Source organism: Haliaeetus leucocephalus, unplaced genomic scaffold (assembly GCF_000737465.1).
Source record: "Haliaeetus leucocephalus isolate CR32 unplaced genomic scaffold, Haliaeetus_leucocephalus-4.0 Scaffold871, whole genome shotgun sequence".
In the NCBI taxonomy this organism is placed as follows: domain Eukaryota; kingdom Metazoa; phylum Chordata; class Aves; order Accipitriformes; family Accipitridae; genus Haliaeetus; species Haliaeetus leucocephalus.
In genome coordinates this window covers 2,348,916-2,375,757 of record NW_010973307.1, presented here as the reverse complement: position 1 = coordinate 2,375,757, position 26,842 = coordinate 2,348,916, and the positions used below count along the sequence as shown (strand labels likewise).

Genomic DNA, 26,842 nt, shown 5'->3' with positions numbered 1-26,842 from the left:
GCGGGAGCTAAATCTCTTCTCCCGGAGGGACCTGGAGTTCTCGCTTGGGGTCTGGAAGCGGCGGCTGGTCCTGGGGAAGGTGGGGAAGGTTGGGGAGGGGGGGTGGCGGAGGAAAATTGCATCGCTGGTGGTGTTTTGGTTTTGGCTGGAAGGCTGTACCCACGCGAGACCGCTCCGGCCAGCGCTCACGGCAGGGGAAAGCGGAGCCTGGGGGGTTTTTCCGCCCGTTCTCCATCGCTCTGGATTGCGGCCGGGGTGCCGGCTGGGGTTTGGGGAGGCCCGTCGCGAGATGTACCAGAGTTTAGCCATGGCGGCTAACCCCGGCCCTCCGGCGTACGAAGGGGCAGGTGGCTTCATGCACGGCGCGGCCGCGGCGTCCCCGGTCTACGTGCCCACCACGAGGGTCGCCTCCATGCTCCCCAGCCTGCCGTACCTCCAGAGCAGCGGCTCTTCCCAGCAAGGCAGCCCCGTCTCCAGCCACTCCATCTGGACTCAACCCGGAGCCGAAAGCGCCGCTTACAACCCCGGATCTTCTCACCCTCCGGTGTCACCTCGGTTCTCCTTCTCCACCAGCACCCCCATCCCCGCCACCTCTTCCCGGGAAGCCGCGGCGGCTTACAGCAGCTCCTTGAACCTTTCCGCTAACGGCAGGGAGCAATACGGCAGGGGGTTCGGCAGCTCCTATTCCAGCCCCTACCCGGCTTATATGAGCCCCGAAATGGCCACGACCTGGACTTCTTCGCCCTTCGACAGCCCCATGCTCCACAACCTCCCCAGCCGAGGGACGCCCGCAGCCGCCCGGCACGCCAACATCGGTGAGCGCAGCCGGGGTTGGGATACGGGAGGGAGGGTTTCACCCCCGTCACCCACCCACCCCCCCCCCCCCCAGCCAAATTTTTGTGCCCCGACTCCTCTTGGGGTAGGGCGAGGTAAGGCGCGAAGGGCAGGAGGGAGAAATTCGGCGTATTCGGGGGTATTTTGCTGGCTGCAAAACACGGGGGGGTCCCTGCGGCGACGCGGTTGCCCCACTCTGCGCCCATGCTTTCTCTGCAAAAACGCCATTTCAAAATATCCTCAAGAAGCACGGTTTCCCAAAAAGAAATATAATTTAGGATAGGCCCAGAGCAGCAAGAAACGACGTGCCGAGCTCCCGCGCAAGGGCCTGCTGGCTCCACGAATAGCTCCGGGGGGATTTAGGGGCTGCGACGGGGATGACCGCGGTGTGCAGGACCACGATGCTCCCTGGGCGTGCAGGCAGCCCCTTCCCTGGCTTGCTTTAGGTGTAAAATGGGGAAAACTGTTTGGAAAATGGGAAAATCGAAGTCTGGCCCGTGAATCCCAGATCTTCCCATTGGGCTGTTTTATGTTATGTCTTTTTTTTTAATTTTTGGAAAGGTCGGTTAGGCTAGGAAAAGGGAAAGCAAAGGGAAATTTGGCGCGGAGGGGGGCAAGACGATGGAGAAGGAGAAAAAAGAAATGCATCTGCATTTATTATCGTGCTTTTGGGGGAACCACAGGCACATCTGAACAACCCACCTCTGTATTTCAGTGTCTCCTTGCCCCCAAAAATCTCAGCCCTGATCTCTTGCGCCGATCCCGATCTCGGAGCCTTTCATTTCATTAAGCACCTCTGGGTCCTACGACCAGAAATCAGCCCGAATGCCTTAAAATATTGCTTTTATGTTTTGTACGGCGTAAGAGGGAGAAAGGGGGAGAGAAATGCAGGGCACATCTTTGCATTGCGGTTTCATACACTTTTTTCCTCTCTGCATTCTCTCCACGAAGGTATTTCTGTCGGCTTCAGGGTCGGGGTTAACAAAGAAAATGACCCATATTTGTCTACAGATAAATTTTAAGATTGCGTTCTTTAACCTGAATTTTGGAGGGCAATTTTTTCATCATGTCTAGCAAGATTTAATTTACGTTTAGCGTTAAGATGTTAAAGAAAGGAAAGTTGGGCGTCGGTGAAGGTTTGGCCTTGCCAATGCCTTTTGCTTTTCTTTGGGTGTTACGGAATTGTTTAAAATGGGGAACAGAATATCTTTAAGGATAAAGTTTTGGTCAACCAGGCAACGTTTTGGAGAAGCCATGAGAAGGTAGAAAGTATAGGAAAAAAGCAGAATGAATCAAATAATAATTGAATATTATCAACAAGGACATCTGCGCATACGTATTTGACTACCGTGCCGTCTCTTCCTTGGGGGAAAAAAAAAAATCACCTTTTTGCAGTGGTCTCAAAAGGGCTTATAGTAATAAAAATAACTTAAAGCCAAAATAATTCAAATGAAGAAATGCAGTTGCAAAAATACCCAGCGGCTTTTAAGGTGTCAGAGACTGAGCGTTAGTGATTTGGGGGTCTCAAGCCCTGCATTAAGCAGCGGTTTGTGCTGCAGGTCTCGCAGCCTGCCTTTTGGTGGCAAAAAGTGCTTTTTATCTGGGCTCTTAGATAGCACCAGCAACACGGGACGTGTTGAGCCAGTCCAGAAAACATTAGCGGTCGGTAGCGAAGGAGGAAGGAGCCGGGACCCTTTTCCATCGCCAGGTCCTGATTCGGGTGCTGGATTCGCGGTATCACCTCCAGCATCGCCGAGAGCAGCGCAGCAGACACCAGGGGATTTATTAGCATGGGGCTAATTATGTCTCTGCCTTGAACGTGGAAAAAAGCACTTGGGTTTTAAATAAAAAGTGCTTGGGTTTTGGTAAAAAAAAAAACAAAAAACCAAACTGCCTGCAAGCTGGCGAGTTTTAAATTCAGGATTAAAAATGGATTTTTTGGAAGGCAGCTCCCCCGGTAAGTACTTTAAGGTCCAGACCTGCTCCTTTCCCTTTTCTCCCCGAGTCGGGATGCGGCCGGTTGCTCCCAGCTGGGTCCCGTCTCGCTGCTGGGGCGATGCTTCGCACAGGCTGCGGGTATCGAGGGGGTTGTATGAAGCACGTAAAGGCTGGCTGGTGGTTTCTGAGTGGGGAGAAGGTTGGGATTTTTGGATGAGCAAGGGTGAAAAGCCCTGATGGGCTGAAAAACTGAAGGCACTGAAAGATTTAGTGGGAGGGAAACACTGTTGTGGATTGCACCCATCACAGACCCACTTTAATAACTGTCTGAGCCTGCCTCAGGCTCTGAGCAGTTCCTGGCACGGTGGAGTGCAGACTCCTTCTTTTGCCTTTCCTTAGCACTAAAGGTATTTTTATTCTCTGCACAATGAGGAATCTCAGGGTGGAAGCAAAATCCTTCGTGCAAAGCTCTATTAAATCAAGGGATTTTTGCAGCGCTCTCATTTCCCTCCAGTGATTTTGCTTCCCGTCACCTTTGGATAGCGCTAATTGTAGAGCACCTCTGGGATCTTTAGAATATTAATTACTATAATTTTTTAATAACGCAGATCAAGTCTATGCAGGTGTAGCTGGACATGCAGACACAGATACGCAGTCTATGCAATTAGGCATGGCATTTTTTTCCCTGCTGTAAAGCAATGCACCAGGGAAAGAAGTTTAGTGAAACTGTATACAAAGGTGATAGAAAATGGAAAAAGCAATAAGATCTTTATTTCTTTTAGTAGATATTTCTATCTAGAAATATCTACTAAAAGAAATAAAGATCTTATTGCTTTTTTCTAATAAGAGGAATTTTGGCCTGGGTTAAAACGTGCCAGTGCAGCTCTGTGGTACAAAGTGGGAAGGATGGGTGCATAAATGACATGGGCCTATTTGAAAAACTTTCCCCGGCGTGAGTTCAAAATGCCAAATTTGGCCTTTTCAGGGTAAGTTTGGTGAAAGATTGCATTACCCTGAAGGGCAGGATCAGACTCTGTGGTCGAGGCCGTGAACTTGCTCCAGGCATTGCCTGGGATGGCGTTACAGTGAATTCCGGACTTAATGAGGCATGAAAAGGACCCGCTGTAAAGTCCCCTTGCAGGAAACCTCCCTGCCAGGGCCAAAACCCTCTTGAAATCTGTCCCAAAATTAGCAGCTTGCCCCTTCCCCCTTCGCCAGGCAGAGGAGAGCGGGGATCGAGGCCGACACGGGAGCCCAAACTCATCCAGCCCGTTGCCACTTGCTGCCTCCTGGATGGTTCCAGGATGGACATGGAGGGCCAGATCCTGCTTTGCCATCCCCACCCCCTGCAATGCTGCTTTTCACAAAAAAAGCAGCGGGGTTTTTCTTTCGCTGTGGCTTCGAGGAGGTTGATGTGGTTGGGAGTAAATCGGGGCGAGGGGCTGCGGGCATTTCTGATGGGTGCTTTGCATTTTTGTTTTGAGTAGTCGAAGTCAGGGTTCCCCGAATCAGGCACCGTTTGAACACAGCAGCAGCATCTGGCAAGATCAAAGCCTGGAGCAGACGCTGGGTTGGAAAATGCCTTCTCCACTGCTGGTGGGGGAGAGATTGTGAACCAGATCTTAAGCTTTCCCATAGGGATGCTAAAAGATTTGCCCTGTAGCATCCCCAGGGTCGGCATTTCCAGTGACTCGCCAGCATTTGTTACAACCCTCTGCCCTATGAGTAGCCCCTGACCTTCCCCATGCACCTAAGGACAAGGTGGCTGCTCCCCCCCAGGTGATGGGGGGAGCCCAGCATCCCTGCCCTCCCTGCCCTCGGAGGGATGGGACCGTGGGATGGAGGGATGGGGCCGTGGGATGGAGGGACACAGCCGTAGGATGGAAGGACAAGGCTGTAGGATGGAGGGATGGCGCTGTAGGATGGAGGGATGGGGCCATGGGATGGAGGTTCGGGACCGCAGGACGTGTCTGGATTTTTCACGAGACCCTACATCCCCCGTTTTGCAAGCGGTTGCATTTCTCACCTCGGCTCCGCCGGCGGGGAAGGCTGGCCCAAGGCTTTGTTCCCCCCCCCCGCCGCCGCCGGGGGGTTTCAAGCCACTTCTGCTCTCCTGCCTAATTTAATTTTCACCGGTCAGTCTGGGATTTGGGATGAAACCCACAGAATTAGTGTTTCTAATCTTTGAGCAAGATCAAGCTCAGACATGCAACTGATTATTACCCCCCAAATCTTCAAACAGTATATTTTAAATTGTAAATAAAGCAACAATAATAACAAAAATATCACCATCACAGGCACTATATTGCCCTTATAATAATACAATTCCTTAATTGAAAATTGCACTTTTATTCCCACATAAATGCATATGTTGCACAGAACAGCCATGGTGTAGTATATAGTACATTATAAATGCTTGTGAATTTTTGTAAAGCAGTAAAACTTATGGCAGTGGATAGTGGCACTGAATTTAAGACTTCATTAAGCCAGGGTTAAATATTTTTCTCCTCCACACACATACTCATATATGTGTCTTTATCCCTGTAACAATAACAGCAGTATTTTTTTTAAGAGACAGCCTATATTTTGCTCTCTCCATATTTATTTCCATCCATTTGGGGGGGAAGAGGAAAAATCCTTGGAAACACAGGAGGGTTTATTAGGCGTTTACTAAAGGAAATTGGGCCCAATTCTGCTGCCTCCGTGCTCTTCGGATGATGGAGAAACCTTCGCTCGGCAGGCAGAGAGGGGCTCCCCAAAATGGTTATCCCAAACACAGCTGGGTATTTTGAACGGGCAAACCATCTCACTCTGACAAATTAAGGATGCCTCAAAAAACCCCAACAATAAAGCACCAACAAGCAAATAAAATCCCAAACTGGGTGAAAAAGCAGCAGCGCAGTGAGATGAGCAAGTTTTTGTGCCTGGAGGTTGGCAGCCTGTTGCTGCTGGGGGAGGATGTGTGCAGGGGCTGTTAAAATAGAGGTGGAAAAATGTAATTTTAAGGAAAATTCAATTAAAAAAAATTGATAGTGTACTCCTGAAACCTGCAGAGACTTTGTTTCTCATCAGCATGGGGATCTGGGCCGAAATTTTTGCTCCTCAAGCCCCGCAGATCTTTTCACGCCTAGGAAAAAGAGTTGCAAATATAATATATCATCTTTCAGAGGTTTTGTTCCCAAATTCACACCCAGCCTGGTGTGTCCTTCCCTCCCTACAATTTCCTTACTGAAAAGGAGGTGCAGAAATGGGATATTTGGGGATCTCCTCCTGCTCGGCGATGCTCCCGGGGGGCACAAGGCTGTGGAAGGTGGGGGGGATGCAGCTGAGCGTCTCGGGTCCTTCGAGGCTTTTGCAACCGTATTATAAAAAGACTTAACGAAGCGTCTGCCTCCCATTTGGGGCTCACCGCTGCCTGCGAAGCCAGGCAGGGATCTGTGTTGAGAAGTCAGACCGTGGGCTTAAAGCGGCTGGTTTTGCTTATGCTGGGAGGGCAGAGGCAGAAATGCAGATTTTTTGCTGGGACGGCTGCACCGGCCCCGTGTTAGAGCGATGTGTGATCCCCGAATAACGCGACTATGCTGCCAAAACTCATCGAATGGGTTGTTGGAATGGCAAGGTTGGGTTGTTACAGATATGGCTTGCTTTGGCGGGGGGATGTGTGTAATTATGCCTGTAGGATTGCAAAAACAGGAGATTGGAAATGCCAAATATTCACCTCGACGATGGATTCCAAATTCACGCTGCTGTCTGGCAGGAAGGTGTAAATACGCCTTTGGTGTGCGAGTGTGAAATGCTGCTTAAATAACCAGGGAAATATGTGAGAATGTGCTCTTACCTCCAAAATTAACCCGAATTATAAAAGCAAATTTCATCATGAGGTTGGATTGAGGGGGTTTTTTTTTTGGGGGGGGGGAAGAAAAAACTTTATGGGTCCCCTTTGGGGGGCAAAAACCTTGCAGCTGTCTATGGTAACATCCAGCATTACGGCAAAATATTAAAATCTCTCTGGCCCTTACAAGTTCTCCCCACATCATCGGTCACGGTGACCAGTCCGAGCTGTAAATACATCTGTAATGACAAATTAAACCCAATTATCTGCCATGCCTGAGCAGTGAGGTCTTTATACTCAGGTGCTTACACGTGCGTGACAGCGCTTGAAAATAATTCGATCATCATTGGCTTCCCAACGGCTGGTACAAGTGTTATTAAGGGCTCTTTTGAACCCCCCCTGCGTTTCCGCCATACCGAGCGATGCTGTTGTAAGGTCTCGTACGGCAGAAATGTGGGGTTTTTTTTTTCCCTTGCAGTTTTTCTGAAGGTCACTTGCTGCAGGGTATGCTTGAGTTTGCAGCATTTCCCCTGCTATTGCACCCTTTTAAACACTCAGGGCACTCGGTGGTGATTTCTTTTTCAATATGATAAGCTGGAGCTGGATTTTCTCATCCCAAAAAAGCACAGGCGGGCGGGCGCTGGGTCTGCTAGGAAAGAAGATCTGGGCAGAGGTTTTCCAAGCTGGACATAGATCTGACCCCGCCATCAGCGCTGAAACATTTCAGCTTTCAGGTTTTGGCAAGGTCTAGATTTTAAAACCAAGTTTGGGGCAGTGTCAACTGGAAGCGAAAATAATTTTTTCTTTTCCAAGAAGTGCAAGGTGATTATTTTTGTCTTAATTATTTGCTGGCACAGAGGGGTTTTTTGCTTAATTAGGTGAACACCTAAATGTAGGATGCACCCTTTGCTTGAGTGGGAGCAAAGTTGGGTCCTTCCCATGTCTTTCTGCTGTTTTCTCTGTCTTTCTAAGACCAATCCTGCTGTTTCGCCCAGGCTAGGCTTGCAGGATCAGCCCCCCCGGTAAACATATTCACTGTGAAAAAAAAACCACCAACCCCCCAAAACCCCCACCTTGCTCAGAGCTGAAACCATCCCTGTTTTAAAGCAAAGGGAGGTTCGCCTGGGGCCGGTGCAGAATCAGGCCCATGAAAGAGGCTTCCATAGGGAAGAAATGCAGTTCCCTGCAAACTATTTGGAGACCTACAGGTTTTCTTGGGGAGGTGAAGCCCCAAAAGTCAGTGGGACTTTTCTTTTTCCTTTCTGGCAAGTGGCCGCTTGATTTGGGAAGGGATTTGTGCTTTTTTTTTAAATTATTTTTAGTGACCCATAAAGCTGGTGGTTCCCATATCGGAGCCAGCTGGGCTTGAGCAGCTCACGCCAGCCTTGGGAGAGACTCAGAAACTCATTTTGTTTGTGAAAGAGGAAAAAAATAATTCATGGAAAGTCAAGGAAAAGTACGTTTTCCACCAGAGGTGGGGTGAGGGCAGCCGGATGAGGGATGCACGGGGGCTGATCTCCCGTCTCCACCAGGGACTGGTACTGGACGCTTCTGCGTCTGGGATAACAAAATCACTGCCTGGAAATGTTTCTTCCTAATCCCTGGGAATTAGCTCGGTGTCTGCCGGGGGAGCATTTCAGGAGAGGTCCCGTGGTGGGTCGCCGCTGCCTGCTCTTGCTCTTCTTCCCAAAGCTCAGCCGTTTTCCTCCGGTCGATGCTTCCAGCTGCAGCGCGGTGTGTTTACGGGGTGCCGGGGTAGGGCTGGGTGCCTGTTGCCATCAGGGTCTCCTAAAAGGTTAAAACCCAAGCCCAGCAGAAGAGGTTGGGGGCAGAGATGGAGCTGGGTGGGGGAGAAGGAGGCCACACCACTCCCTCGGAACAAGATTTTGCCAATTCTTGCTTTTTTTTCACAGTTCCTGCTTGCACGGTGCTCTCCGGCTGTGTCTGTAATAGTTAAGCAAGTTCCAGGTTGTCCTCTGGCCTCGAGGGCCGGGAGAATGGGATGTCTCCTTTGGCTCTGCAAACGTCTCCAAACAGTTTGGGAGACATCTCCCTCTTGCCTGTTTCTCAGCTGCCTGCCTCTGGCTCTTGCCAGCCGTTGTGCCTCCATGCACCTCGGTTTTCCTTCAAGTTCCAGCTTCAGGAGTCATGTTATCATACGTCAGGCTCTGGTTTTGCAGAAAGGCAAGGAACAGGTTTTCTGGACAAGAGAAAAGCTGGGAAACCGATTCCTATGTGCTGAAACTCTAGAAGAGGCAACCAAATAACCTGATATTTATTATCTAAACTCCTATGAGTTTCCAAATCAGGCTCTTGGGCTTGCAAGCCAGGGAGTCATCATTATTTAATATTCAGGGCGTGTAGTGGTGGAGCTGTAGAAAATCAGCGAGGCGGTGAGCCCCAGACATCAGGACTCCTCCGAATGACATATTTGGCCCCAGATGTCTGAGATTATTTTGGGAAGGGAGCGCTGGCCCCAGGGGCTGGCTGTTGGGGCGACTGGCTGCTGGGAATGACACTGAGTTGGGACGTGCCTTGGTGATGTGGAGCACGAGAGGGGCAGCTGGCTTGGAGGGATGTCTCCTCCTCACGCTCCCCTGGGCTGGGAGGATGCCCTGGATCCTCAGCACGACCACAGGCTTTTCTCCAGGGGCTTCCCATGTTCGGTCCTTCTTTGCTTCAATGGGGCAGATCATCAACGCCGTGATTTACCCGGACCCTCTGGATGTGAAGATGTGGCCTCCAGGGTTTTCCCAGCTCCCAGCACAAGCAGGAGGGTGAAGTCCCCCTCGCACCCCCTTCCCTTTGCCCCCAGCCAGGGAAGGGTCTCACTCCAGCAGGGCTAGCTGCCTGCCCCGCTGCCTGCCCTCCCCAACCATTTCTATTCCTAAACCAACATCCCAGTCAGACTCTGTCACCTCCCTTCACGCAAAATCAATAACAACGGGTGAGCAGGTTAATTATAATCACAGAATAAACGCCGCAGTCTCAAAGTTCACTCAACTTCAGCAGCATTTCAAAACGAGTGGACGACGCCAAGAAACTTTCATTGATTCCTCCGGGGCAGGTGTGGGAGTTTGAACCTGTCCCCAAGCTGATCTTGATTCAAGACCTACTCAATTTTCTTCCTTATCTCGACTTTCGCCTATCTTATAATGCCTGTTATTTTAGATAAAAAGTCCAATCAATTGAGTTAGAAAAACTGCAAGTTATATGTTGCCCTGATAAGTTCGGTACCTGATGTTTTATTGGCCTGGGCTGCAGTTTCTGTGCGAACTGACCTTTGCAGATGCTTTATCGGCAGCTGGGAGAATCGCTCCATCCTCCCGTCCCACTCGGGGGCTGAGTTGACTTAACATTCAGAATAATAAACGAGGAAAAGAGAAGGGCCAGGGGTTAGACAGACTGTCCCCCATAACGTGATGAACTGTAGTAAACACCTTTTTGTTTGTTCCTGGCTGGCGTCCCGTAGAGAGGCCAGGATCTGGCCTAACTTATTTTGGTGTGACTCCTCTGAGTGGGATTTATCAGTGTAACACCTCCGAATTGGAGTCAGAGCCTGTGTCTAAATTAGCAAGCTAAAGAAAACTGGGGCCGGAGTTTGGATATGCACATGATCCTCAGTATTGGTTAGTGCCGTCACGCTCAAAGAGGGCTTAGACATGTGGAGCAGTATATACCCTACATATTTTGTATATTCCTACACATGGTATATATATAAAGTCAGTTTTTATACATATATATGTGCATGTGTGTGTCTGTGTGTGTTATATTTGTGCACGTATATATAACTATATATATATACACACATAATTCTATGTAGCTATGTTCTATATAGCCACAGAATAATAATTATAATAGCAAAACTAGAGAGAATTGATTAGCGATGACTTCTAGCTTGCTACAATAACATTCTTAGGGACATGGTATATGTGTATATACACAAATATATATGTTTATATATGCGTACATATATACATACACATGTATAACAGACACACATATGATAACAATACAATTAATTGTATTCCTACAAGCAGGATTTTGCCCATTTGACTTGGATAAATGTCTTTCCTTCTGATCTGTACCAGTCTGGGGAAAAAAACCTAAACCTTTGAGTTTCTGGAGTTGCAGGGTTGTAGAAATGCATGTTGGAAGATGTCTTGCCCAGCCTCCTGCTTGAAGCAGGACAACCACTAGTAGTGGCTGAGGTCAGCTGTGGCTTTACCTGGATGAGGCTTGGAAAAGCCGAGGGACGGAAATTCCCCCACCTCCTAATGAAAATGCTTTTCCTAATGCCCAGCCTGTGGTTTGTGCTGCTTCCCCTTGTTCCTTCTCCCACTATTGAGAAGAGTTTGCTTTGTTGTCTGCATATACCTGGCTAGCTGATGTCCTTGTAATGATCCCAAACAGCACCAATTTCCCTGGGCCCAGAGCTGGTCCTGGCTTTGATCCACCTGGGTGCTGGTAGTCACGATGGTCACCATCAGACAGACAGATGCTGCACTAGGACGTATGACCACAAACCATTGGGTTCCCATGGTTTAAGGAGTTTCAGCTCATCAGCTGCTCTGTAGGAGCCCGAGGGGGGTCAAGAGCATGTGAAGGCTGTGTCATGCTTGATGACGAACTAGTGCCAGATGCCAGCCATGGGAACCCAACAGACCATGCTCGTCAATTGTTAGCATGGCCCCTGGCATGGTCCAAGCAGAGACCATCTCAGCCTGACCCAAGCTTCTCCTGGTGCAGGTCCCGGGAAGCAGTTTGGATGTGACCAGTATAGATTGGGGTCCGGGAGCATCTGAACATGGTCAGACTCTGCTAGCTGGGCTTAGGGTCAGGGTTCACCAGTTACCCAGTAACTGGCCCTGGTTCACCAGTTACCCAGTAGCCATAAGGCCAGTTCTCATGGCTCAGCCGTGGAGCTGCAGCTTGGCATGCCTCCACAGCACACCTGCTTGTGGTCCCCTGTGGGTAGGTACATCAGACACGGCTGCACGCGTCGGAGGTGATCCGTTGCCTGTGCCCCAACTCGGAAACAGCTGCCCAGGAGGAATCATGGCATTGCAAATCCCAAGCTTTCCTGATCCTCTACTTTTTTTTACCCACTGTGGCCTAGATGATCTGAGGGTTGCACTAGATGGTCTTCAAAGGTCCCTTCCAACCCAAATCTTTCTGTGATTCTGTGACCCTTTCCTTGCAGTCATCAAAGAAGAGCCTCTTCTAGGGCACATCCATTTGGAGATGGGACGTATTTCAAGGAGGATAACGCTGTGGCTGTTTTTCCTTTGTCAAAAGAGAGAAAGACAACTTCCAGGTGCCTCCGGCCAGGCAGACCCCAGGCTGTGGATGGCCCCATCCTGGCCATTCCCTGGGTTCTCCATGCTAATCTAAGATTTGCTAAAAAATATTTGGACAGTTGATAAGCAGAGGAATCTCCTGTTTATCAGAAGAGCCTCAGATATTTACAAGTGTAAGAACTGTAAGTAGGAGTAAGAAAGAGGAGGTCACCTTGGTGGGTGGGATCAGGCATGCATCCCAGCAAAAGAAAGCAGACCTTGGAGTTCAGTCACGCACAACTTGACAGTCAGCAGAAGTTGCTGTTGGACACCAGGTTGCTATCAAAGGGGTGGCCAGCAAGTGCTCCGACCAAGCCCACCCTACATCCTTGGGGATGTTTGCGTGCCTGTCTCCTTTACAGCAGACTGTACCTTTTGGATGTGGGATATGGTACTTCAGTGTGTGGGGTCGACAAGTCTCTCCGCTCAGCTCTGGTACAACCATTGGGCTTGATGGTTTGGGGTCTGGTGGTTCTGGTGTGCTGGAGAGCTGTCAGTGCTTTTCCAAGCAACCAGGTTGGCCAGTCCCTCAGGACCATCTCCTACCCCTTCCCAAAACAGGCAGTTTGTCTGTATCTGCTTTAGAGGAATCCAGTCCTCTTCCACCCACCCTTCTTCCATCCACTGCTTGTCTCCACATCTATGACTGTGGCCTTTGAAAGTTGTCATTGCCCCGCTCCAGTGAGGCAGGGAAGAGCCTTTGCTCCTTCTCATGGGGAAAGAACGCTATCGCAAGGAGATGAAAAGCCTTGCTCAAGGGAAGCCTATTGCAGAGCCAAGACTGAACTCAAATCCAGGCCCAGGATTTGACCAACCTTCCCATCGTGTCCCTCTTGCACATGATCTCAGCTGGTCCCTTGGCTGCTTCTACCTTCACTGTCCTTCAAACCGGGGAAAACATATCCATGAAAGAAAGGAGTATTCTTGGCTGTTGGCAATGGTGTGTGCCACAGACCTTGGCTTGCTGCAGGCAGAGGAGCGAGCTTTGCAGGGGAGGGACACGATGTTCCTTTTGCCTTGACATGAAACATTTGGCTGGGAAGGGTTGCACAGGAACAGTCTCGCTGTGGTGCTTCATGAAGCAAGGGAAAAACAGATTTCTTTGCCTTTTTGAAAGCAGCATGTGCCTCAGCCAGGCTGTAGGTTGAATGTTTCCTAAGCAATAAGTAGGGTCTTTAGCTTTGCAGGGGGAAAGCTGTTTGGTCTAGGCAGCCAGCTGAGTAACCAGCCATTTTCTCCACCGTAGATGTGTCAGATGATAACCCCTAAAACATTCTGGGACAGCATTGAGCCATTTCTATGAAGCCGCACAATGATGCATTTTTCTTGAAACAGTGTTTCTGGCTAAGCATAGGGAATTTACCTGCCTATCCATTTCCTGCAGATCAGCAATCACACAGGTGATGTCTTCTGTTAATCCACATCAGAGGAGAGTAGGGAGCCACATTCCCACCAGTAACCAACCCAGTGATAGGTACTAAAACAGGCACTGTCCTGCTCTCCCGTACAGGTCCCAGCAGCCTGTAAAATAGTGGGGGCCTGGATGAATTTCCCCACAATTCTCTCAGAGAGGAAACAGGCAGAGAAGAGGGAAGGAGAAAAAAGCCAATGGGCAGAACCTGTTTTTACAGAAACATCCTTGGATCCGTTAGCTGAAGGGTAAGATAATGCACATGGGCTTTCTGAACCCAGTCTGTGTGTCAAGGTGATGATGTCCCCGTCGAAAAAAGGAAAGGCTCACTGACAGCTTTCTTTTGGCTGCAGATCTCTCCCATGCATAAATTTGGACTCTTTTATTTACAGTCGCTCCCTGCCCCTTCTACTTTTGTTTCTCCTTGTTTTTCGCTGCTGTCTTCCTTTCCAGTTCAGCCCCACTCTGCCACCGTACTGGATCAACCAGCACTTTTAACTGCTGTAATCTGACCAGAAACCTTTTGGTGGGTTTTTCTCCTTGAAGCTTCAGCTTCTGGAGTCATGCAATTCATGGAAGCATCTCAACCCATCCAAAAGAAATAGAAGATGTAACTTTCAGCTCTGCTAGCTGCAGGAAAACACTTATTAAAAGGACTCCTAAAGGCTTGAAGTGTAGGAAGGATTTCCACACTGTCACTTTTTAATGGAAACAATCATGGGATTTGGGACAAACCATCCTGAGCAGCTGGGAATGGTAAATCCTGTTTCCCCCTGCCATGCTGCCATGGCTATCCCTTGAAGCAGAAGGTGAGGGTGTCTTGGGTGGGATCCCAGAGTGTCCATGTGTCCGAGGGGCCAATGTCCTTTGCCTCAGCTGCGAATGCCCCTGAGAGTCCATGTGGGATTCATGTATACACAGGATCATGGCTCTCACCTCTTATCATAACAAATTGGTTTAGGAAACCTCTTCTCTGTGGGGAAAACTGCTCTCAGGGTCTGTTTAGAGCCCCTAAGTGCCTGGCTGTGTTTGAAGGACAGCTTCTCCTTTGCTGAGTTGCTTCACTGCATTGAGAAGACACTTCTGCAGGGGGAAATGTTGATATCAGATATCCCTCCAGCTGTAAACAAAACTCCAGTGCTGTATTAATGGAAGTCTCTTTCCATTCCTCTTCACCCAAAGGGGGTGAAGGCAGGAGAGGGCTGGTGGGCAGAAGAAGGTAGACAACCTCGTTGTTGTTTCTCATGCAGCAGGGTCTGACCCAAACCAGCGTAGGGAGGGCTCTTTGTCCCCTTCTAGGGGCTGGTTTGGGAACAGAAATTTATAAACTGGTTGCTGGCTCTGAACTGAAGGATTCAAAATCTATTGATCGGAGGTATTCTCTTGGGTCCTGACCCAGCAGGTTTACGTGTTCAAGATGATCTCTCCAAGGTTAACAGATTTAGGGTTGTTAAAGAAAAGCCTGAACAAACCCAGAAGGTCTGGACCTAGGAAGGGACATACTGTCAGGCTGTCAGAGTTGGGGTTTGCAGAGATGGTGGAAAGACCCAGAGAAGGCAGTTCAAGCTGCTCTTCAGACTCAAAGCCCTGGGCAACCTCCCTCTGATCCCCAGCTGACTTGGTTGCAAGAGGGTATCTGACTCTCCTGGTTGGGAAAGAAAAAGTACTCAGACTTTGGGTGGGTCATGTCCTTGGTCAGAGATGCTGTCATGTCCCAACCATGCTGGAAAAAGTGCCTGTAGGTGTGGGCTGGCTGGTGGTGCTCAGATCTGCTTTCTTGTTGAGCCCTGCATTGTCCGAACCAGTTGATCTCTGCGGACCTGGCGGTGGATGTGAAGGACCGCTCCCAATGACTAAGAGCCATGAAGGGCCATATCCAAGAATGCTTTTTCCCTATCAGACCCCAGTGCCCCACTGAGGAGTTACTCCTGGCTCCCTGGGGACTGAATGTCCCATTGTGGAAAGTATTCCTGACATTAGCATGCTCAAGGCCTCACCCAAGATTAGGAGGCTGTTGTGCAACACACAAGTGACATTTCCTGCCCTGGGGACCTTGCAGTCCTCATAAACAGCAGGTGTGAGGGGAAAAAGATCTCCTTTTACACAGCAAGCTGATGTCCAGGATAGGGACAGGACCCAGTCCATCCTCTCCACCCGCCAGGTAATTCACCGAGATTTCATGATCTGCTCTTACGTGAGAAGCTCCTTCATGGACTAAAAGTAGGGTCTTATAAAGAATTAAGTAGAAGGCCATTAGCATTAGTCAGCGCCAGGGACCCAACCCGTAAAAAGGACTAAATGATGCCAAGACTGGTATTATCCAAGATAAGGGCCAGGCAAAGGCTCTTGGGGGAGCTGTATGTTCAAAGAGGAAGATGAGGCCATTGGGCACACATGAGGCTACTCCAGCCATGGGCCAGTGTCCTTCTCAGCCTAACCAGCAAATGTTATCCTTCCCTCAACCCTGCCCCAGCACTGGCCATACCTGGCTTTGGGAGAGGGAGTAAATCTTCACAGCAGAAAGGCTATTAGAGAGGTCACCGGACGGACCCATAAATCTCCATTATCAGGCAGCGGCTCCTGTGCCACAAAACGGAAATTATTGCCCTGAGTGTGAGTGGGGGAGCCTTTCCTTCCCCCCGCATTGTTCAGGGCCCTCTGGGAGCCGCTCGGGCAATTTGCTGCCTGAAAAAACGTTTCCTTTCCCGGCTGTTAAGTACAAGGAATAAGTGTCAGGGGATCTCATAATGCCAGGATTTAGAGCTCCAGCTCCAAGACGGAAGCCAAGAAAACACTTTGCTGCTTTTTCCCGGGGAGCCTCCTTAATCCCCATTTTTAATAACAAAGGTAAATTAAACAATCAGTGCACTTGAAGCCCAGTGACCTCCATGCCCAATATAGCTCAGCCTACTGGTGGCTTATGGTTCCTGTGGGGTCTGAGCACTGGGAATGGTCTTGTCTTGCTTGGAGGCATTGCTGTCTTCTCATGAGCACCCAGGCATGGGAAGGGGGTCTTGCCCCCAGCTATGCCCCTGGGGGAAGGAGGCAGGCAGAGACCATGGCCCAGATCTTCAGAAACAAGCAGCTATTTTGAGCATTTGTGTTTCCTAAGTCTTGGCCACCCACCCACATCAAACTGCATGGGCTGCAGCTCTTCAGGTGATACTTTTTCATTATTTTGTAGACCCCCAGGTTTTCAGAGCAGCTGGGATGTCTCTGCTCTGTGGCCAGAAGGTCAACTCAGAAAGCTCCCCCCAGCAACTTCATCCCTCAGTTTAGTGATGCTGTGAAATTACAGCACCTCTTTTAGAAAGAAATCCAGTCCCTTGCCTTCCACTTCTTCATTGGGGCCCAAATGCCCTTCATTCACTAAAGGGCACGCACTACGCCTACATCATCTTCTCTGAGCCAGTACCCAGTAGCGTCCAAGACACATCCTTTGCCATCATCAAGCACACGTTGAAGCAGGAGAGGGTATTTCTCCTCCAGGTGAGATCTCCTGAGGTCAAGGAGCTCCCTCTGCTCTGACGGGGTTCCAGGAACGGTTTTAACGAGGTCACACTCAGCAGATGTCATCTTCTGACTCAGAACTGGGTGGTGCACGCAAGGGACGCACCCATCTGATATGGCCCCGTGAGGGCTGCGATTAGGGAGAGCCACCCATTGCGTGGAGCCTCAGCGTGCCCTGGGAACAAAGTCTGTTCCTTCCCCGTCTCGAGCACCAGTGATTCCTGTTTATTAACGTTCACAAGGATCACCTTTGTCTGCAGCTGAGAGAGGAAAATCACACAAATGTTATGACTACGGAAGCGGAAGAGGGTTTTTTGAAACTTAAACCAGTGAAAGTCCCTCAAGAGAGAAGCTCCAGTCCAAATCCCATGGAAACTGAAAAAAACCCCACCAATCCCCAAACACGTAGTGAAGAATATAGCTCAAACAAATACAGATGAAAAAGGAGAGCAAAGGGAGCAGGTCTCAAGACTGCTTTGTACGGGGGTTTTAGATGTCTGATTACAAACCAACAGTGAAAATAATGTGGACAGTGGAGCTCAGTTTCACTCAAACTCTTAGGAAATAACACTCAATATTCAGTAGCAAATTTGATGAGTGTCAGAAAATAAGACTTACACTTTGCCTAGTTTCAACTCCACACCCTCTGTTTTTTTCTAAAAACAAAAGTATTCCCATACTTGACATTTCTTCTTATCATACCCATTTTGAGGGACCTCCTTATTCAAGAGCTAGTCCAACTCAACATTTGTGAGGGACTGTCTGGAATTTTCTCCTTTTTATTTGATTAAAAACTTTCAGATTTTGATTTTCTGGTGGAGAAACCTCCAGGAAATATGATATTTTGTAATTAGTCACAGGCACAACTCAAATGGGTCAAGAGTTTTAACTGTTACCTTTGGACTACCTCTGCTCTGCTAAATTCTCCCTGGATTATGTCAACAACTTTGTACCGAATTATTTTCAAAGAAGAAGGGATTTTCTCACAGGACAAAAATTACTGTGAAAATAATTTGGCTTTTTCTTTGGAAAATGATAATCAGAAACCTCAACAACTTCTAAGATGAAAAAAATAGTGAAATATTTTCCTTTCTTGAGATTTTTCGAGGAAATGAGTTCTTTCCTGACCAGCTGTTCCAATCCCGTCTCTTTTCAAAGGAAGTTTATTTGATCTAGATTTTGGCCGCGGCTCAATGGTGATTTTAAAGGGGAAAGTGAGGCATTATGGTTACAGTATCACTGAATCCACGTGTACAAAAATCACCTGGAAGGATTCCCATCTTTCCTAAACCACCAGAATTGCTCAAAGGTAATGAGATTTTCCTAAGCTGCTGAGAAGATACTGCATTCCTTTTTTTCTGGCTCTAGAGCCCCTTGGGTACGATCATTTGTTGTTTTACTACTATTTCCCCATGGCCACACAGTGTAATCTCTTGCCATTTTTAGCCTGGTTTTCTAGGGAGAATTAGGCACATGTGAATCTTTTTCTCTGTGTCTCTGTTTACTGGCGCCACTTTAGTAACTTTTTAATCCTTTGGCTGTTTCATGGCTATGTAGTTTCCTACAGATTTTCCAAAAATAGTCTGGAGAAAAGAGAAAATAAGGCTGATGTTTGAATATAACCCTTATTAGATATCAGAGAATCCACATGGGATTGAGACACTGATCAGCAAGAAGCCAAATTTTGTTGGTTTGCTGTCTGGGGATCTATTATCTTTGAGCAGAAAGCTGAGATACTCATATATCAAGCAGGTAGACAAGCACAAAATATAGCGAGATGCACAATAACATTTTAAGAGTTAATGTCATGCTGGTCTGTAATGGCTGAAGGTCCTGACGCAAAGCTCTTGCCGTCCTCCAAACGTCTCCTGTGTGCTGCAGTTTGTTGGGAATTTTTTCAGCAGCCTGCTTTATTCCCAGGCTACGCTAAGTTATGGAGCCCTTTGCTGTGATTTGTCCTTTTCTTCTTCTCCCCAATTATTTTACCATCTAGTGTTCCCTTTTTGGTGCCCACAACAGAACACATCCATGTGCAGGAGGGAATGGTTTTGTAACAGAAGAAATACATCCCTGAGCTGAACTCAATAGCTGGTGCTCTCCAGGTGGGATCACCACCAGGAACGTCCATTTTCAAGGGCCATGCTGGCTGAATGCAGCTATATTTACATCTCAGCAAGGCCTATAGCTGGTGCTTATATTTTATTAGGTGAAGTTCTTGGCTTCTCAAGGGCTTTGTATCCAAGGGGGAGCTGACCTGCGTCTTTCCAAATGATGATGCAGTCAAGGTGCGTTGTGTTGACCTCTACACTGCCTTGCAGATTATATGGACCTGCCATAGCCAGAGGGATTGGACTGGCCCAGCCCGGGGCAGTTGTCCTCACCCTCATGTCACAGCTGCAGCCAGGTGTAGGATGAACCAGGAATGTGGTGGGTGAATGCACCAAGCCCTGGAGAGTGACATCAAGCACGATGGAGATTTGCATCAAAAAACTGAATCTCCTACACCTGTGAATGCCCAGTGCTGTCTATCAGCTGACAGCTTGAGCTGGGCTTGTACATGTGGATTCTTGCAGTGCAGAAGATGCGTCTTGTGCAGAGAATAGGGCGAAGGCACGTGAAGGTCTCTCCCCCCTTGGCTGTCTGTGGCCATTCCCCTCTGCAGAGGGGCTGCGTGGGAGCTGGCGTGGGCCGGGTGAGGAGCAGTCCTGCGGAGGAGCAGGGTACATGGCGCGGCTGTCCTTGCCCACACCTCCTTGAACCCCCTTGAGAGATGCTCAGGCAGGTGTCCGATCTCTGGGCAGTCCTGCTTTGTGGGTCCAGGCTTGTGTTTGTCTGTGGTCGCAGGCAATTTGTCTTGGTTGTAAACGCGGCTGTTTGCCTGCCCCAATCTGTTTGCCCTGGCTATGTCCAATCTTGAAAATTGGATAACGTCATAGCAGAAGGGAAGGTTTCTATTTCTGTCTCTTTATATCCGTGTCCCAGCACATCCCTGCTGCCACAGAAGTCCTACAGCCAACGCTGTATGGCAGGGAAAGGGGTTCCTCTTCCCAATAATCCCAGGGGCTTCCTTGAGAAAGGAAGAGCTGTTTCTTGCAACCTATAAAATCTGAATGCTTGTGATTTCTTGAAATGTCACTTCTGGGCTAAATTGAGAGCCAGACCAGAAATTAAATGTACGGCTGCCTAATTAACAAGTCTTTTCCCTTCTCTCCCATCATGGCAGCAGAATTTTTTGATGATTATTCAGAGGGGCGAGAATGTGTCAACTGTGGGGCCATGTCCACCCCGCTCTGGAGGAGAGATGGCACGGGGCACTACCTCTGCAACGCCTGCGGGCTCTACCACAAGATGAACGGCATCAACCGGCCCTTGTTCAAACCTCAGAGGAGGCTGGTAAGTCAAGATCACACAACGTATGTGGGGCAAGGCTGTATGCGAGGATGAGGCAAAAAGACCTCGGCTAGGTAGAGATGCCAGGGGTGTTTCAACTCCTTGGGTCACCATCTGCCCAACCTACGTGGTTTTGGTCCAGATTTCCAAAATAAGCCAGATGATTGTCTTGTGCTTGGTACATTCCAAGACCTTGTACTGTCCAGACCAGTTCTGCAGACACCCAGGCCAGGCAGTGGAAGGGGCTGTAGGACACAGGGGCAGTCCCGTGGTGTCAGTTTAGCAAAAAACAGTCTTTGTTTTAATATCCCTGTAGGCATATTAGGACAAATGGAAACCCTTTTCAGCTCCATCACACTACCAGTCCATCTTCTCTTACCCTCAGGGTCCTTATTCCCCAGTCACTGCTGGGTGACCCCTCTCACTTCATGGTGTCTGGCCACCTTTTCCGGATACCCTACTCCCGGCTCCGTTGGGTGAGCTGAAGCAGGGCTTACGGGGCAGGTCAGGACATCTCAAAGCCTGTGGGGTGAGGACATCCCAAAACCTGTGTGGTCAGGATGGGGTATGCATGAGGAGCCTGGAGGATGGGAACATCTCGGTGTTGATATCCTGCTTGTCCCTGCCCATTTCGGTGAGGGGTTTTGGGGAAGTGTCTGTAGTCTGGGCCCCAGGGACACAGGGCCATCATGACCCCAGGCAGCAAAGAGCCAGCAAGCCATCCCTCAGGGCCATATTTCCCCGCTCCTTGTCTTCCATGAGGCTCCATCCCCTACCTGCCCTGCCCTTCTCACCGCCCAGACTTGTCTGGGCTCAAACCCAGCCATCCCCTGCAAGTGTCAAAAATGACACTGGCAGCTTGAGCACTGCCACCAGCCACAGCCACCCAGCGCCCTCTTGTGAAAATCCCTTCCCAGACACTGCACTGACTGAGCCAGGCGGTGTCTGCACCCTGGCACCCAGGGCCTTGCCCTCCTTCATTTGCTGGTCTACTTATTATCCTTGGGCACATCTGTGTAGTCAGGAATGGCCCGCTGGGTACCAGACTTGGTCCTTTACAGCAAGCAGCAATGCATGCTGTTATCTCTGCACAGCCTTGGGGTAAGGCTTGGAAAACCCCGTGAGAAATACAAATGCACGAGCTCTGTGGATCTGTACATGCACTTTTGTCACTTGGTTGGGCAGCTGGCAATCTGGAAATCTTGCAAAAATGGCCAAATTCCTGCTTTTTCTTCTAGAAGAGAATTTCCATGAAGAAAAGCAGGACATGTGTAGGGATGCAATGTAGGGGTGTGTTAAAGTAATGCCAACTGGTCTACTTAAACAAATATATTCAGTACAAGTGATTGGGTTTAATCTATCACTGTATAACCCCTTTTTTCAGAGACTGAGTTATGCCAGAGAGCCCTGCAAGGGGAGATCTTTGCTTTTGCTGCGAGCTCTCTTTTAAGCTCTCGGTCCACTTACAAAGGCCAATGATTGAAGCTAATACGTGGTGAGGTTACAACTAAAGGAGTGTTTGGTTTCTCTGCACCAAAGGGGTTTCCAGCTTTCAAAGTCTTAAGAAGTACTTGAATTTCAGGTTTTATTGTCCTGCAGCTTGTAGATTAACTGATACTGTTTTATAATGAGGGAGAAGACACAGAGAAAAAGCTGTGGCAAAGATCAGAGAGGAAATCTCTGGTAGCTGCCAGGTCCTCATCTCCCAGGTTTTCACCTCATTACAGAGCTGCCAGCTATGCTGTTCAGGTCTGCAGAGCTGGTGAGATGTCCAAGCCTACCAGATTTACTTCCTATAGGCTCCTGTTCAGGCACTGGGAGAACAGGCATCTTCACACAGCTCTAGCACTTCTGTTCAGTCCCTGGTTTATCAGCACGCGAAGAGGGAATTTGAGCCCTGCCTGTCCAGACTTTATCCTCAACCTCACTTTGAAGGATGCTGGGAAGAGTCAGGCAAGCGTGGAGGATGTGGCTTTTTCTTCCTCCACCTCCCACTCTGCTTCCAAGCTCAAAACGTGTATTTTATATGGTTTCAAGCCCATTGTCTTTCTCCTGTGGCCTTTTGAGCCTGGCTAAGCCAGTTCACCCAGAAAGGGAACTTCAAAAGGTCTGTTCCATGCACTGCTTCATTAGTGGGGATTCCTATTAATTATCCCTCTTTATCTTTAGGAAGACGAAGCTGCTGGGAGCACTCTTTTTCTTATCTCCCCCTCAAGCCACATGAGCAACATCACGCAAAGCCAGCAAGGAGTATGTAACATTCATGGCATTGGTAACATCTTCCTGGGATATGCCATGATGCTTGGAAGGTGAAGGGCTTGGGAGCCTGAAAGGGCAGGACGGTCTGAGATCCAGACACCTTAGTGTACGTGTGTGCATGTGCAGTGGGTCTCTAAGCTGCCAGCAGACCCGCTGGAGATCTGGGGCTCTGTTCAGGTGATGTCTCTGGCACCATCTGAGATGCCCCAGGACAGCTGAGATGTCTGCGTAGCACTGGCAGGTAGGAAGCAGTGGAAAGGCAGTGGAGCAGAAGCTGAAAGGCAAGTGGGGAAAGAAAAAGGCAGTCATGTTATCCGCTGCATCAAGGTGAAAAGAGAAAAAGACAGAGAAATAAGAGAGGCAAGAGGAGAGGAAAACCTGAGGTGTGCTGGATCAAGCTCGTTGGGATCTGAGATGCTGCTGATGGTAGCAGTGGAGGGCTGATGTGTTTTCTTCCTCTGCATTTTCTCGCAGTCGGCTTCCCGCCGCGTCGGCCTCTCTTGTGCCAACTGCCACACAACGACAACCACGCTCTGGCGCAGAAACGCCGAGGGAGAGCCCGTCTGTAACGCCTGTGGACTCTACATGAAGCTCCACGGGGTAATGCCTTCATTGATCTTTACTCTCTATGGGGAGGGTATGGACAGCACCAAGCTGGGGATTGGCTTCCTTGCACAACTCTGTGCTCTCCTGGAGCTGTTTTTCTTATGGGCTTTAGTCCCCCTCAACATTACATCATGTTTAATACTGGCAAGGGCTGATGGATGCAGGGAATTTCTCACATACTAACTTGCTACCCTTTGCATCCAAGTCTTAAAACCCAATAAAACTAGGCCCAGATTCTTCCCACCTAAATTCAGGCACTTTAGTGGAAAATCTGAGTCAGAAGCACAAAGAAGAGCTGTGCTCCTCCATACGGGGTGTCAGATCCCAGCTAAGACTTGGGTGTAGACTGGTCGTGGGACTGATAGATGACTTTTCTTGCACAGGTATCCAGATAGTCTCTTCCTGTCAGTGGGGGTTTCATGTATCTATGTCATGTCTAATATATATCTAGAAGAGTCCTACTGGAGTCCAAGGCATAGCAGGACTTCAAGATGCAAATCTCCGGTCCTTCTCCCATCAGTCAGTGGCAACAGGGCCAGCCCCATGGCAGAGACAGAGGCCTTCAACACCCTGGCGATTGCTTAGTAGCAAACCCCAGTTCTGCTTCTCATTGCTACTCCTAGGGTTTTTATACATATCCATGCTCTCAATGATGTCCCGTGCTTCGGAGTGGATGGAAGAGCATTCATAAAAGATAAGTCAAAGCTGGAAGACAAGGTGGATGAGGGGAAGCCTTACCTAACCCACCAATTCTTCCTATAAATCCCAGTGTGTTTCTGACTGTGAGGGTGGCTACCTCAGTGGGATCAGTTTCTAAGGGAGTTCTCCTCACACAGACTTGGTACCCTTCCAGAAAGCAAGTGTTAGCCAGAAAGATGTCTTCTGCTCTGAGTTAAACAGAAAAGTAAATCAGATGAGCTGGTTTTCCCTTCTGGCCTTAAACCACTCGATACCTATGGTGTGAAAAGCCTATCTATTCCCATTTGGATGCATATCTTGTAGCTTTGACATATCTTTTCACACAGCAGTGCTGACCAGTGAATTCAGGCTCCATCTTGTTGCTTTCAATTAAATCAGCTGGTTTTCATGGAGCCTACAAGGTAGAGCTGGAATCGCATTATCCTAGATGATGTTATGGACATATAGAAACCAATGTGCTTTTATATTTGGGTCTATAGGTTCCAAGGCCTTTAGCAATGAGAAAAGAGGGCATTCAGACAAGGAAGCGCAAGCCAAAGAACGTTAACAAAGCAAAGACGCCAGCAGGTAATTGTTGAATGGGGGAGTTTATTGTATGCGTATATGTGTGTGCACTTATGTTTCCGACCATCACATCCTGTGAGTCAGACACCCAACAACAAAATGGGCTGATTCTTAAAAAATGGGGGATGTGTGAATGCCTTTCAGCAGCAACAAAGCCCTTCCCACTATTACTTTTTTTTCATTATTTTTACCTACAGTAACTTCGGGTGGGTGGGTACAGGTCTGCACTGAAAGGTCTTTGGGAAGAGTACGGTTTACTGTCTGCTTTCTCACAGGTCCATCCAGCAGTGAGAGTCTTACCCCGACCACCAGCTCCACCAGCAGCAGCAGCAGTGCCACGACCACTGAGGAAATGCGCCCCATAAAAACAGAACCTGGGCTCTCATCTCATTACGGGCACTCCAGCCCAATTTCTCAGGTACAGAGGGGAGATGTTGGCAGTGGGACAAAGATGGGAACTAGGATGGTAGACATGGTGAGAAGAGCATCCTCAAAACCTCTGTGGAAAAAGGCTGCCTCTTTTCAACCCAGGGGTCTAGGAGTTCACAGTGAGATCTATCCTCTGGTATGGGGCAAAACCCTACATTCTTGCCACCATGTCTACAGCACAATATAGCTTTTTAATGATGTATTGCAGTTCTGAATGGACAAGAAGAAGTAGTAGTTTTGTTGAAAACGTGAAATTCCTTCTAGCTGGACAGCTATATAGGTCCCACAGCAAGAAAATGCCCATTCCCTTTTTATGATTTGATCTGATTTGTCTTGAGCAAGGAAAAAAATTGGCAATATTACCCTACTTTCTCTGCATTGGCTGGCTGTGTGTTGAGCGATATGAGAAATGCAGTGTGAGAATAAACTCACACAGTCCAAATGTAACTTGAGTCGAGTCCCTGTGAAGGTAAAGCAAGCCAGCATGATGGCAGAGAGCTGCAGGGTCAAGTGGTGTGCTCTGTACCATATCCACCACTAGATGTCTTGGGACCAGCACTGCATCCGCACAAGGTGCGTATCCTGCTGAGCAACACCCAGATCTGGAAGCTGATCTGTGTGCAGGTTTAATAACTGTGCCTCGGTTTATGATCCCCATTGCACAGCACAACTAAGAGACAGCGCTATGTGACAGTTGCTCTCCTTTTGGGTTCATACAGGGAACTCCAGTTTTCTCCCTGGAGAAAAAATACATGGCTGAGTGTTGTTCTGGACTGATCCTGCACCTGCAGCACTTTGCAGCATTGTTAATGTGTTTTACAATCCATAGGAGGCCATTCAAAAGCTAGGAGAGCCCCAGGCCAATGAAATCTCAAGCCTTGGGAGGTAAAACGATCATTTCTGACATTTAAAAGAGAACAAGATATCCTGTATGCAGCAGTAGGAAAGAACAAGAAGGAAAGAGCCTGTCCAAAGTATCATGCATAAGCTGCTATCTGCAGCTATGTTATTACCATAGCACCAGCCCCCCATAAAGGTATTCATATGGTCCTCTATGGTTTGAAGCTTTGTTCACAGGATTGTCCTTTCTCCATAGGCATTCTCAGTCTCTGCCATGTCCGGACATGGATCATCTATTCACCCTGCGATTTCAGCTCTGAAGCTTTCCCCGCAGGCTTACCAGTCAGCTATCAGCCAGTCTCCACAAACCAGCTCCAAACAGGACTCCTGGAACAGCCTGGTGTTAGCTGAAAACCATGGGGACATCATAACTGCATAACCTGGTCTTCCACCCATGAACTTCAGGCTCATCCGCTTGAGAAATGAAGAAGATGCCATGTAACCATCAAGCCGATGTTGTTTCCCACCTCTCCCGCTCTCCTGCCTTCTCTCCCCTTGTGAGATGTTCCAGCAAAGAGGTAAAAGAGGACTTATCTGAGGTGTAGGAGAGCTTTTATACAACGAACAGAGAAGACTCAAATCTCAAAGTAACTAATGGATTTGAAGCATTTTTTCCCAATTTAAATGAGCCTCTCTATTTGCTTGTCACCACCTTCTATGAAATAGCCAGAAACACAAAGATGGACACAGTTCTTGATTTTTGTTTATTTAAAAATATCTGGCATTTAAGACTCCGACAGTGGTGGAGCAGAGACACCGTTTTTCTTCTGTTACCATCCATTCTTTTCCTGACCAGAAGAAAATGCCACCATCTTCTCATTACCCAAATTCAGTGATCTTCCAGCAAATGGAGCCAGTTCTAGAACCGTTTGTTGAACAGACTTCACTAGACATGCTGTGGTGGCTTTAGTGCATTTGATATGACCTAGGGCAGAGAAAAAAAGAGACGCCCCGCTCCCCCATCCTCAGCTCACACTTCTATAGCATTGTCTTCATTTTCCTAGATGGTCTGAAAAGCTAATGAATGTCCGTATTTAATAGCAACTCCGTTCATATTTATCATTACAAAATCATGGGACTGTGTTTCCAAAAGGTTGTTGGCTGAGCCTGGAGAAGGTCTGTCCAAAGTCA

General features: G+C 48.6%; 1 protein-coding gene across 2 annotated transcripts; it reads left to right on the top strand.

Annotated features, from left to right (window-relative positions):
* Positions 1 to 289: 289 nt before the first annotated feature.
* On the top strand, positions 290 to 26,380 carry GATA4 (GATA binding protein 4). 2 transcript variants are annotated; one of them, XM_010583128.1, is made up of 6 exons: positions 290 to 815; positions 20,091 to 20,257; positions 22,988 to 23,113; positions 24,298 to 24,385; positions 24,658 to 24,800; positions 25,908 to 26,380. In XM_010583128.1, exons 1-6 carry the CDS (start codon positions 290 to 292, stop codon positions 26,088 to 26,090), a joined length of 1,233 nt encoding a protein of 410 aa, XP_010581430.1. In that variant the 3' UTR covers positions 26,091 to 26,380. The 2 variants fall into 2 exon arrangements, with proteins under 2 accessions (XP_010581430.1, XP_010581429.1); XM_010583127.1 differs by having other exon boundaries at positions 20,088 to 20,257.
* The last annotated feature ends 462 nt before the right edge of the window (positions 26,381 to 26,842 follow it).